At 35.8% G+C, this 12,260-nt stretch overlaps 1 protein-coding gene across 2 annotated transcripts; it reads right to left on the bottom strand.

Annotated features, from left to right (window-relative positions):
* Nucleotides 1-1,380: 1,380 nt before the first annotated feature.
* Nucleotides 1,381-7,145, bottom strand: CPR34 (cuticular protein RR-1 motif 34). Of its 2 annotated transcripts, none has more exons than XR_009976029.1 (4): nt 7,070-7,141; nt 4,240-4,493; nt 2,746-3,192; nt 1,381-2,560 (listed from the first exon to the last, which is right to left on the bottom strand). XR_009976029.1 is itself a non-coding variant. In NM_001173246.1 (4 exons), the coding sequence occupies exons 1-4, from the start codon at nt 7,079-7,081 to the stop codon at nt 2,205-2,207; spliced, it is 624 nt and encodes a 207-aa protein (NP_001166717.1). In that variant the 5' UTR covers nt 7,082-7,145; the 3' UTR covers nt 1,381-2,204. The 2 variants fall into 2 exon arrangements, 1 of the variants encoding a protein (NP_001166717.1); NM_001173246.1 differs by having other exon boundaries at nt 1,381-2,303; nt 2,934-3,192; nt 7,070-7,145.
* Between the last annotated feature and the right edge of the window lie 5,115 nt (nt 7,146-12,260).

The raw sequence follows: 12,260 nt of genomic DNA, 5'->3' as shown, positions 1-12,260 counted from the left end.
ACACGCTTTTATTATCCGATTGATCATGATTACCCGAATAAGGAAAATTGTAAAATATTGCTACTTGAATTTCTAATAATAGCGGTAAAAAGTGGATTTCTTTATAAACTTACGTGACTCTAAGAAGAATAGATAGCTATTTCGCAATAAATACCTTACACCACATTAAATAAGAATTGAAATAAATTTCAAAATACTTCAGTCACGTACTCGTTACATGCATTAAAACATAGAAAATTGTAATTATATCTGGAATAATGTACTTTTTCAGGAGCCTGATTAACATCTTGAAATGGTCGTAGGGATATACCCTACCGGTAAGTCCGTACATAATATTTATACTATACAGTCTATTTCAGTCGCGGTGCAGTTTGAACGATGGACAGCCATTCTAAAATGTCACTTGAAACATCGACATAAAGTCTGAAGATGGATAGCATCTAGAATGCCAGTTGAACATCGATCTAAAGTCTGAAGATGGATTGCGGAATTCACATTAAGAGGCCTATGGGTTCGGATAATCACCAACTGAGTCTTAAGCTTGCTCATCCATTAAATAAAGGCTAGAGGAATAAGTGCGATTGTATTAAAACCTTTTTTTTTTATTGCTTAGATGGGTAGACGAGCTCACAGCCCACCTGGTGTTAAGTGGTTACTGGAGCCCATAGACATCTACAACGTAAATGCGCCACCCACCTTGAGATATAAGTTCTAAGCTCTCAGTATAGTTGCAACGGCTGCACCACCCTTCAAACCGAAACGCATTACTGCTTCACGGCAGAAATAGGCAGGGCGGTGGTACCCACCTGCACGGACTCACAAGAGGTCGTACCACCAGTAATTACGCAAATTATAATTTTACGGGTTTGATTTTTATTACACGATGTTATTCCTTCACCGTGGAAGTCAATCGTGAACATTTGTTGAGTACGTATTTCATTAGAAAAATTGGTACCCGCCTGAGATTCGAACACCGATGCTCAACACGAGTGCACCAGACGTCTTATCCGTTAGGTCACGACGACTTCAAAACCTACCTACAAACCTACTCATACCTATAGCAACAGTTTACGTATACTTTTTATATTGTTCTCAAGTTTGTTAAGCCAAATAACAAAAATATAGTCTTCACAGTCTTCAAACATAGTCTTCGAAAATATCGAAAGAACCTAAATTCAAAACGTGAACATGCTACACTCTTTATTTAGACAATTTCAACATTCATCCCGAGTTAAAATAACTATATTCTCGTGTGTTTTAATTCAGTATAGACGTCACTAATCACAAGATAAAAAATGCAGCTCCATCATTGTTTATTATTTTATTTCAATATCTTGTTATTAAGAAACGAAATAATATATCTTAATTAAAACAAAGTTATCATTTAAAACATTTTTCTTTATTAACAAGAGTAGGTAAAAACTTATTTACAAAAGTTGAAACATTGTTCTTACAGGCTAGTTACTGTCGTTGTATTTGATTTAGTGATGTAGGAAATATTTCTTGATTCTACATGTTTGAAGCTAATGGCACAGAGAGTCACCAGATTTCTTGTATATAGAGATTGTTAAACCTATTTTATGATTAGGTGCTGTGATAACAGTGCATTTTATGCTTATATAACTTAATTAAATGTGAAATAATGATATTTCTATTTCTAGTATTAAGGTGCGCTTAAGTTCTTATACATGTTTAAGATAATATGTGGTTTGAAATTCAGATTTATCTAGACTTGTACAAGGTAGTTATCAATTTGTTTACGGAAAATCAATTTCGAATGTTCGTAAAAGTGAAATATTTAAAGCTTTGAATTTGAAACAAAAAAAAGAGATGAACTCTTGTCGAACACATTCATGGCTTAATTATATTACAGGTTCTAAAATTTTCCAAAGCTCGTCAAGCTACGTATTTAGATAAAGTTCATAAAGTAAGCTAGTCAGTCTGCTATGAACAAAAGTAGATGTAGAATTACATCCTTTATATTAATTCTTATTGGTCGGCAGAGACGAGAGTGTTGAATGTCCATCATGTCTGTTTTCACCAACAAGATGACGGTTTGTTCTGCGACATAATATTCTGTTCTACTTTAACGTACTTGAAATCATTAAGAGTGAGCAGGACACAACATTACGTCAAAGTACATATTGCGGATCTCGAATTACTTAGGTCTAAACTACGTTTACTTGAGATATCGCACTAGTTAATTATTGCTGGTAGTATTGACCTTTGTAATCGAGAGCGGCTTTCTCTTCTTGTTGTCTGGCAGCTTCGGGGTTTGACTTGGCTTCTATGGCGGCGCGTTCCTAAAAATGACAAAAAAATAACAGTTTATTGATTAAAAACTTTTCGCGAGTAGTAGATTATTTAAAATTACTTTTATGGTTTAATCCCACTTTTTCTATTGTCATTATATAATTTCCGACGTCTCGAAGACTTTATGCCCATCATCGAGCACCACGACCACCGAAATCACGAAAACCGTAGAGTATTTGAAGCATTGTAAATTATTAACAACCCACAATTAAAAAAAAACGTGAGATTAAATTGTAAAAATTAATTACTATTTGGGATTAACGACGGAACGGAAAATCTTCCACCGAGCGGGTGAAATTGCTCGGTAGACCGACGGTCCGAATGTTGTTGTTCGGAACTTATATATGCAAGCTTATCTTGAAAATGTCGTAAGCGAGATTCAGGCATCTGTCAATTATCTTGCGTTGTATGATGGCTACCCGCCACAACTACAAATATATTTAAAAAAAAAAACCAATAGATTTATCGAAATATTCGAAACTTGACCCAGTTTAAGCGCGAGCATAGTCTCCGAATCATGAACAGTTTTATATTTTAATGTTGAACATCTTTTACGTAATTAATTCGTTCGTCTTCACTTTCGCTGTCATTGACATTCGGTATTAATAATCAGACTTTACCTGGTTAGCCTTGATGCCGGCGTAGATAAGGTCAAGGCCTTTTTGAATTTCAGCCGATACAGGGGGAGGGGTAGGGATGTGGTCACCGGAAACTCTGAAACCGAACTCGTCAGCGGTGTACTCGACGGTAATGACTTGACCATCAGGGGCTGTGTATGTATAGGATCCCTGTTGGACCAGAGCAGTGTTGTCTTGGTTATCACCGACTGTCTTCAAATAACCCTGCTCTTGAGCCTGAATGTTGTTACCAGTTTCATATCTGAAAAGACGAATTTTTTTATCATCACAATGCTATAGTTTTCAAAGTATTACGGTTAAATTTATTTTACTACTTCTAGCGTTTCAAACACTTATATTTGTATATATAATCGAGGTCAATGTCCTAAACGTTACTTACATAAAGACCGATCGAATGTAATCAAAGTACATTCGATTCAACTGTTTTAAATCAAAGTTTCTTAATCATAGTTGTTGGACCAGCTTTATTATTTACTTAGGGTGGGGATTACTTAGGGTTTACTTAGGATACGAGTACACTAACCTCATACGTTATTATAATATTTTAGGTACATTAAAGAATAACTTAAATATTAATCATTTATTCCCCTGTCTTCGTCCCTAATCATAAATATAATATACTAGTTGCTCTTTTAAGTAGTGTATGAAAAAACAATTGTATGTTTATAATAAAAAAAATATTGCTTAGATGGGTGGATTAACTCACAGCCCACCTGGTGTTAAGTGGTTACTGGAGCCCATAGACATCTACAACGTAAATGCGTCACCCACCTTGAGACATAAGTTCTAAGCTCTCAGGTATAGTTACAACGGCTGCCCCACCCTTCAAACCGAAACGCATTACTGCTTCACGGCAGAAATAGGCAGGGTGGTGGTACATACCCGCGCGGACTCTCAAGAGGTCCTACCACCAGAATAGGTACTAGCACATTGTTAGTGCAGCAGAAGAGAAATTGAGAGGTATATATTGTAATTCAAGCATATCATATTTAGCTACTAGCAATATAATTAATGATAAATACAAAAGTAGACATCCTTATAAACGAACTCATTCTGTGTGTATTTAATAAAAAAAGTGAAGGGCGTTTGTCTGCTCTATCGAGATTATTTTTCAACACGTAGACATTTAACAGGTATGTTAACAGGATCTATCTCTGATCAAGGTCATACAGAAACATGTTGTTCTATCTATAACAGATGACACCGTTATTGATAACCCTAACCGATTTTAAAGGTTAAGGATAAAATATAACATCCTCGTGATTTATCAGCAACCATAAATACTTACGAAGTTTTGTAGCTTCCGTCGGTTCCTTGTTCCTTATCGAAACGGATAATGGGGATGTAGGTACTGGTCTCCAATTGGACTTTAGGTCTGAAGTCATCGACTGGTTTTGCTTGTCTATATTCCTGTTGCTGGGGCTGATAGTTGTTGAAGTTTTGTTCAAGTGGGAGTTGGTCTTCCACTTGCTGTTCTGGCTTCAACGAAACCTTCCTTTGGGGAAGAGCCGCCGCAACGGCAATAAGAGCGGTGATTGCGATCTGAAAAAAAAGAAGAAGATCGTCTTAGAAATGGTTAGTAGGAATTGTAAACGTCTCCATAAAAGATCAGGATGATGTCAGACAGAGGAGCTTAATCATATTCGTAATGTCGCAAGTTAAGATGGAGCGGATACAATAGTCTGGGTCTTGTGAAACCGGCTCATTCGACACGCTAGTTGGGCGAAAGTGGGCCCACTATAAAACGTATCGACATTTATTTACGTACGTACATATGTACATGCCGTGTTTTGTTTTCGTTGAGATCATCTAAGTATTCACGGGCTGTTAACTCGAAAGATTTTTTCTTGTGAACTATTACAACACAGTACAAGCCCATTTTGACGAATTAATCCTAAAAATATGCTAATCACTGCAATATGTGATAGCGTCATGCTATGTTTCGTGATGTCGGCGACTAGAGCAGCTGGTGAGCCAATGAAATTAGCATTAATCAAACGATCGCGCAACGAGCTGTCTAAAAAGTTACGATTCATCGAGTTCTTTCTATTGCCGATGCTACTTCAATCATGTAATGATAGTTATTATACAGAACATTACGCCTACATTCTAATACATAACATAGTAATATTTATTAATTTGGAAGGTGTTCATTGTCGGAATTACGGTAAATATCGATAGCGTTCCAAAATTTTACATAAATATTATTGAATGTATTTTGATACGAATATCGGTTTTATAATTTTAATTTAATTCCAGCTTTAGCTACAGTAACAAAATATTTCCTAATCGACTTTCTTAACCCTATATTATATTGGTCAATAACAAACAAAAAGTTAGTATCTGAACGTAAAAGGATCCAGTCTAGTGAGGCACGAACCAAAAAATAAAATTTAGAAATATAAATCAGACATTCTAAAAATATTACAAAAGAGACAAAGTAGGAGTATTTGGGTTAAATACACCTACAAGCGGTAATAATTATGTTGATGCTGGATGTTACATTGAGAACATTTTGCAATATAATATACATGTGTTATTTTTAAAATAGATTGTATTACATTTTGTGTTATTTTTCTCGAGAGCTGTCAATCAGAAATAGACTATAACTACAAGGCGACACGAAAGAGAAATAACTGAAGAAAATACATACTTTTGCTTCATAAGTAATAAAAAAATTGAAAATTAATCTATTACCTACTAATTAAAAAGTATATCTTCAAAAAATAATTTCAAAGTAAATTAAAAAGTGAAACTCCCCGTATTTTAATGCAAAATGTACTTTTATATGTAGTATATATTATTTATTTGTATTAAAAACAACTCAAAGTTGAAATTAAATATTGAATTGACAGATGGTAGGTAACTGGTAATATCGAATACAACTACGACACTTATTTTAGGAAATAGTTATTATGCACATAACATATGTACATACTTCGGTCACAATATCATAAAATAGTTTAATAATTCAATCAAATACTCGGAAGAGAGTGACATATACATCATTGCACAGAATATGAGGTAATACAAAAATAACACCAACGAAAAACACAATAATTAAAGTAAGTTTTTCTATCACTGATTACCAAATCACCAGTAAGGGAAACTGAAAAAAATCAGTGTTGTTGAATTGAGTCAATTCATTCTCTTCAGTTTTTAAACATTTATCTGCTATAAAATTTATGGCGTAAACATTACAGCGTGAATACTGCCACTCCCGTTGATCGACGGTGTTGAAGCCTCAATAACAAAATCACAAACTACACTCGGTTCGAATAGGCTCTATTTGAAAATTATGCATTATTCTATTCTTTTATATTAAAGAACGGCAAGTAATGATTTACGTACTACCCTTTCAGCAACACGTTAGTCAAACAAAAATATCATATAATGTTATGACCCTATTAAGAATTAAAGAAGAAGTTCTTGAAGAAGAGCGTATGTTTTGTTTACATATTGAGGTCATATCCCTCTTAAGAAAATGTATGAAACGTAAAGAGTGAAATAAATAGACATGCGGAAATATTCTTTTATACTTCACGACCGCTATTCATTACGTTCGATTCCGTAACTGTAACTATGTAGTTTGTTAAGCCTCATGAAATAGAAGTGTTGATGATTAACTGTGTGACAAATCGTATTTTACAACTTACTTTAATATATTTATGTAACAAGTAGCCGTAATACCGTGACACCCAAATACCGAGCCTGCTTTCGTTCGATTCTCACGCATATGCTAATCAAATACAAGGTCGCTATTAAAATATCAGTTTATTAAATATAATGCATATATTAATTAATAATTATTAGACCAAACTAATAAATAACTGTTTATTTACGTAACACCCATTTAAGATAGGTGCGCCAAAATTGATTCACGAAATGAACTAACTAAATTTAATGCAGGAATTCGAAGATGAAGGCATTTAAATATCAAAGTTCAGTTCTCGAGTAATAAGCATTTGCATTCGTTGCCTCTCAAAACAGCTTATACTAAGATAACCCTCAAAAACGATTGCTCATCTCCAGATATTCCGTTCTCTAGTTCAATGGCAAAGATAAATAAAAAACCTTGGATACGTTTAAAGGATGATAGTTAAGCTGTCTGAACTTACCAGCAGCTTCATGGTTGCGAATGTGAGGTTTGACGTGCGGCAGCCGTGTGGCACGTGGATTGTCGTGAACTATGTCAGAGTGGAAGAGGTGCGCTCGCTTTTATACTACACCCCTGCCACACACCCGCTCTGCTCTGAGCCATCAGACTTTCATCCGGCTTGACGCTGCAATACGCTGAAGTATGTCCCGATGTTTTTATTTCAATTTCGATGTTCGAAATTAAAACGTTAATTAAATCAATTATAAACTATGTTAAATGAAGCGACATTTTAATCGATTAAACTAATTCAAGCGAAAATTTTAAACAACTTTTACGCATTTTGAAATGTTGACATTGGTCATTTGATTTCTAAATATAAAGTCTATTCGATTTGCAATTATTAACCATTGTAATATTAATTGGAAAAACATTTCGTATACTTTATTTATCTATTTAGTACTATTAAAGTACTACAATGATACAAAAAAGACGCAATTCATTTTTATAATGATGAACCTGGAAGCACCTACAGCAGAGCGTTGTTTATTTATCATTAATCCATAGAGCTACGTCTAATTCTCGTGTGACATTATGCTAATAACAATGAACAAACTTTGAGTTTGCCAAATAATATTAAAATAAGTCAACGTTACGCAAAGACTGATTTAAACATAATAAATTTTTAAAAATTGTTATGATGTCCCCCGTCTTCAATCAAAATTTTAATTAGATAATTAGCTTATTAAATTGTTTTATCTACTTCTTCTTGCCCTTATCCCACATTATGTGAGATCGGTGCAACATGTCCTCTTATCATGGTGCATAGGCATTTGGCGTGACTTTTACGACTGGCCGTTTGCCTGAGTTCAAACCTCGTTGGGTTTTATCTCCAGTAGCATATCTATTGCAACGCGCCTTAGGCAGGACTTTTGTGTTTCTTCTTTTGATGTTCCTTTTACTTCATTCCTATTTGTATCTATGATTTCATTTACTGTTTTCTAAACAATATATTAAGATTTAGTTTTTTTTTTTTTTTTTTCCCTACCTAAACTGATAGCCTTGAGAGGCTATGTCAGCGTAACCTTAACTTTAGTAGGTGAGCTCACGGGGCTCAAACCTGACGATGTTGCTAACACGAACCCTAGCAAGAGCCGTGCTTCGCAGAATCTACCACCGGATCGGAAACGCGACCCACTGAGAAGATCCGGCGAGAAACTCAGTGGGCTGTGTCTGAGAGTAAATTTACTCGTCGAGCCCTTCGACGCAAGCGTCGGGTTCGACGAGAACGGTGACCGGTGCTTGAAGTACCTAAAAGCACCGTTAGTGGATCGGGAGGATCCGAGATGACGTGTTTTGGGCGACGTCGACTGCTTTCCATTCTGTCCGCAGGATCGGGAATGTAGTTACCGGCGGCCACGATGAGAGGGTTCTCGTGTCGTGCCGCTTTATCGAAGTGGCGCATGGACGCCGACTGCAGATACTTACTGATGGACTCTAAGTCCAGGTCGTCATGGAGGTCGACGTTCCTGACGAACCACGGGGCTCCGACGGCTATCCTGCAAAAACGGGATTGAATGATTTGGAAGGATTTTAAGTGTATGCGGGCCGCGCGAGCGAACACTACACTTGCATAGGTCATGACGGGGCGTATGCAAGTTTTGTAGAGTGTCACCTTATTTCTAAGGGACATTTTACTTCGCCTACATATCATCGGGTAGAGACGTCCTAGAATGAAGGCGGCACGGTCGCGTACCGTCTTAATGTGGGGGCGGAATGTCATCCTACTGTCGAGGGTGACGCCTAAGTATTTGACCTTCGGGGCCCACGGTATGGGCTGGTCGAACATCGTGATTGGAGATTTAGTACATAAATTAACAACAACTTATTTGAAGTCAACCTGCTGACTAATTTACATTCAACTATCGACGTTAACATTTGTTTTATATTTTCACTACACCTTTACAGATGAACGACACGCTGTACTAGTATGTGAAGCTCTTGCTGATCCCACACAACTGATTAACCTCGTCATTATCTAAGAATTACTCAGACATGTAACCTTCAATTGTGTTACAAGAACCTACGATTTACGAAGTAGCATCTAAAAGTGGAAGTAGGAGATCTTAAAGCAAATTTAAAATGAGAGAATGAAATAAAAAGGGTAATTTCAAAATTTGCCGGAAACACAAAAACAGTTGAATTTTTCATGCGTTGCGTTTTTCATATGCTCTTTACTTGCAAATAATGATTGGACAATTACGCAAACTATAAAAGTTGTAAATGTCACAGTTTTATTGCAAAAGTAGTCAGACGTTTAGAACAGTGAAATTCGTCAAACAACTTATGGCTAAATAAATTTATTGTATTCAAATTACCAAATGATATCACGATGATACTTTTGTTTTATTGATTTTATTATAAATTGGAAGTAAAAGGCCTATGAAATAATAAAGTAGTTCAAATTGATAACTTTAGTTGTTAGAACGGAACATAGTTTTTCTCTGTTGCACTAGTTGAATTATCCAAAGGCATTGTGTATAGTTCAATAATGAAAGTATAAAAATAGATACGCTGCCTTGTAGCCTTGGCAAAGAATATCGAATTAATTTTCTGATTTAAGCTTCTAAATTTGTAAAATTATTCGAAACTTGCATCTATATCTTTGGATGGAAATTCGTATGGTATTAATATTTATTTCAATGATTAATATAAATTCCGTTTTTCTGTATATTTAGTTGTATCCTGTTGCTTCACCGGTTTCATCTTGATAAAGCTTTCTGTGGTTACGTCTCTAGTCTTATCCTAGATTTTCGCGAGTTTTCTACATATCATATACATATATCATCCTCAGCCCGTTGATATCCACCGCTGGGCATAAGCCTCCCCGTCTTTTGCCTCCATGTTCGATCACCCATCGTTGTCATCTAAGTCTTGACTATCACATCGGTCACAGTGTCATCGGTCTTCCGGCACCTCTACGACCTCTCATTCACTGTCCTACTCCATCTGTTAACATTTCTTCTTGTTATTTATCCAGTCCAACACATAATTGGGGATTAAGGAATTACACCTATCACATTAATGACAACACATAAAAGGAATTAATTACACCTGTGACTTTCGTCACCACGAAAACTGAAAAGTAATCCAAACGTGATATTCTGAATACAAAATCATGCAGTAAAAGGAGATTAGTTTATGTTTACGTATCAAGTATAGTAAAAATCAATCGAACTTTAGTTTTAAGGTCCAGCTAAAGTTTTGTGGTAACCGTACGATTTAAGATTCAATTCACGACCGTAGCACTTAAGATTCAATACATTTGCATCACTACAACAATTGGCAAGAATTTCAAATCTTACTGGAAATATTCCTATAATTTTTTACTCCAAAATAAAAACGAAGTAACAGAAGAAACTCAGAAAGTTGAGATTAGATACCTAGTATGTACAGTTTTTATTTCTCAAGGTTAAAAAAATAAGTTACTTAAATTACATAATAATATACAAATTGTCTAATTTTGCAAGAGTACGTATCCATAAATGCTCACTATCGATATTAATATTATAAATGTGAAAGGTTACAAGTTTGAATGTTTGTTACTCAATTACGTAAAATGGCGGAACGGATTTGGATGAAATTTCTCATAAAAACAGATCACAGTCTGCGTTAACACTTAGGATACTTTTTACCGTAGTAAATGATATGACCAGGTAAAGGTCAGGCCTGCTATAACAAATATGATAACGGGTTCGCTGGTTTGATAATTTACGTACCAAAGGATCTACAAATCGCTTAGCACCTTACAGATCAGAGTAACGGAATTAAGTTTATATCCTGTGAATATGGAACGAACAAAATACGGAATAATGTAAGTGAAACCACAAGGAACGTCTAGTATCCTAATGTTTATAATATAAATTAGATTTTATTCTTCACAGAAAAGTTTAATCAAAAGCAATCCAACCTTTTAGGAGGAACTCAGTGACAAATACAGGAAAACAAATTGACGCAGAAGAATTATAAAAAATTAGTACAATGAGTGACCTTTCAGTGTAGATACAACACTAATATGTAAACTGGAAATGAAAAAGGCGTGAAATCAATAATGGAGTAAAATAATTAATGAACACTGGTTATCTTCACCTTAATATTCACATAATAATACCAAAATGTTAATATGAACATATTCACGAACATGTTATCCATCTACATAAGATATGTACATACTTATTAATGCTAATACTTTGTCTTAAGTTAAGCAACGGTATTTGTACGTAATGGAATCTGGTAACCGCCTAAAATTAAATGAATTTTAATTATGAGCCCATCTGCCATCTATAAAAGCCTAGTCATTCCACATTTCGTTAATATTGTTTCTGATTTTTTATTTATAAGACGTGACATAACTTCTAGCGCAGGCTGTGCCCTTTGCAGGCGGTCAACTTTTGTACCACTCGAAATCATTACGTTAACTTAACACCAATAATATTTTCTATTCTATTTATTATCGGTTCATTGTCTATTGTGTAAATAGCACTTCGAAATTACGCCATGGAAGCTGCCTTTGATCTATGTTGAAAAAATCTAAATGACACTTCAGGACAAAGCTGATCACACCAAGTTTTATAATATTTCTTAGTCCTAGAGCATTATGTTCAACGAGACTGATATGAAATTATAAAAAAATAGGTTTTTTTTTTCTGTATTAATCGGAAAACATTACGAAATCAATAAGAAAATCAATATGCTTTTTTAAACCCATAAACTGGATCGCCCTACCGAGTTATTATTATTATTACGGGGTCGTCGTACTCCCTTACGGGGGCACGGAGCGGGCCTCGGGGTAAACCCCACTACCCGGGCAGACGCTCCCTGCCACACAGGGCAGGGGTGAAATGGATGCAAGACTGGATTGGGGGGGGGGCTGTTCGCAGCGTGCTTCGGCACACTACATTGACAAAAATACATACATATATATAATACGACGGGCTTGATGATGCAGGGGTGCTCAGGGGTGTTGGGGTCCTGAATTACGGGAAGGTCGACTAGTCGTCTCTTAAAGAGCTCCCAGTCGACCTTCGGTCGTAGGGGCGAGGTCGCAACCCGGGTGAGCCCCATTCCCAGTGTCACCAGGACAGGGCGATGTGGGGTACCCAGGTCGTACAGTGCCTCGATCGTTACGGGGCACCGTAGCCCCTTATGAACAC

This window comes from Bombyx mori, chromosome 22 (genome assembly GCF_030269925.1).
Source record: "Bombyx mori chromosome 22, ASM3026992v2".
NCBI lineage: Eukaryota > Metazoa > Arthropoda > Insecta > Lepidoptera > Bombycidae > Bombyx > Bombyx mori.
Note: the sequence above shows the minus strand (reverse complement) of the source record. Positions and strands in the feature narration are given on the sequence as shown.

Bases quoted from the DNA above. Each gene is read 5' to 3' on its own strand.
- CPR34 (NM_001173246.1), bottom strand. The intron at 3,193-4,239 runs GTAAGTATTTAT...TCGTCTTTTCAG, and splicing joins GACGGAAGCTACAAAACTTC to ATATGAAACTGGTAACAACA. The intron at 2,304-2,933 runs GTAAAGTCTGAT...TGTCATTTTTAG, and splicing joins CCGGCATCAAGGCTAACCAG to GAACGCGCCGCCATAGAAGC.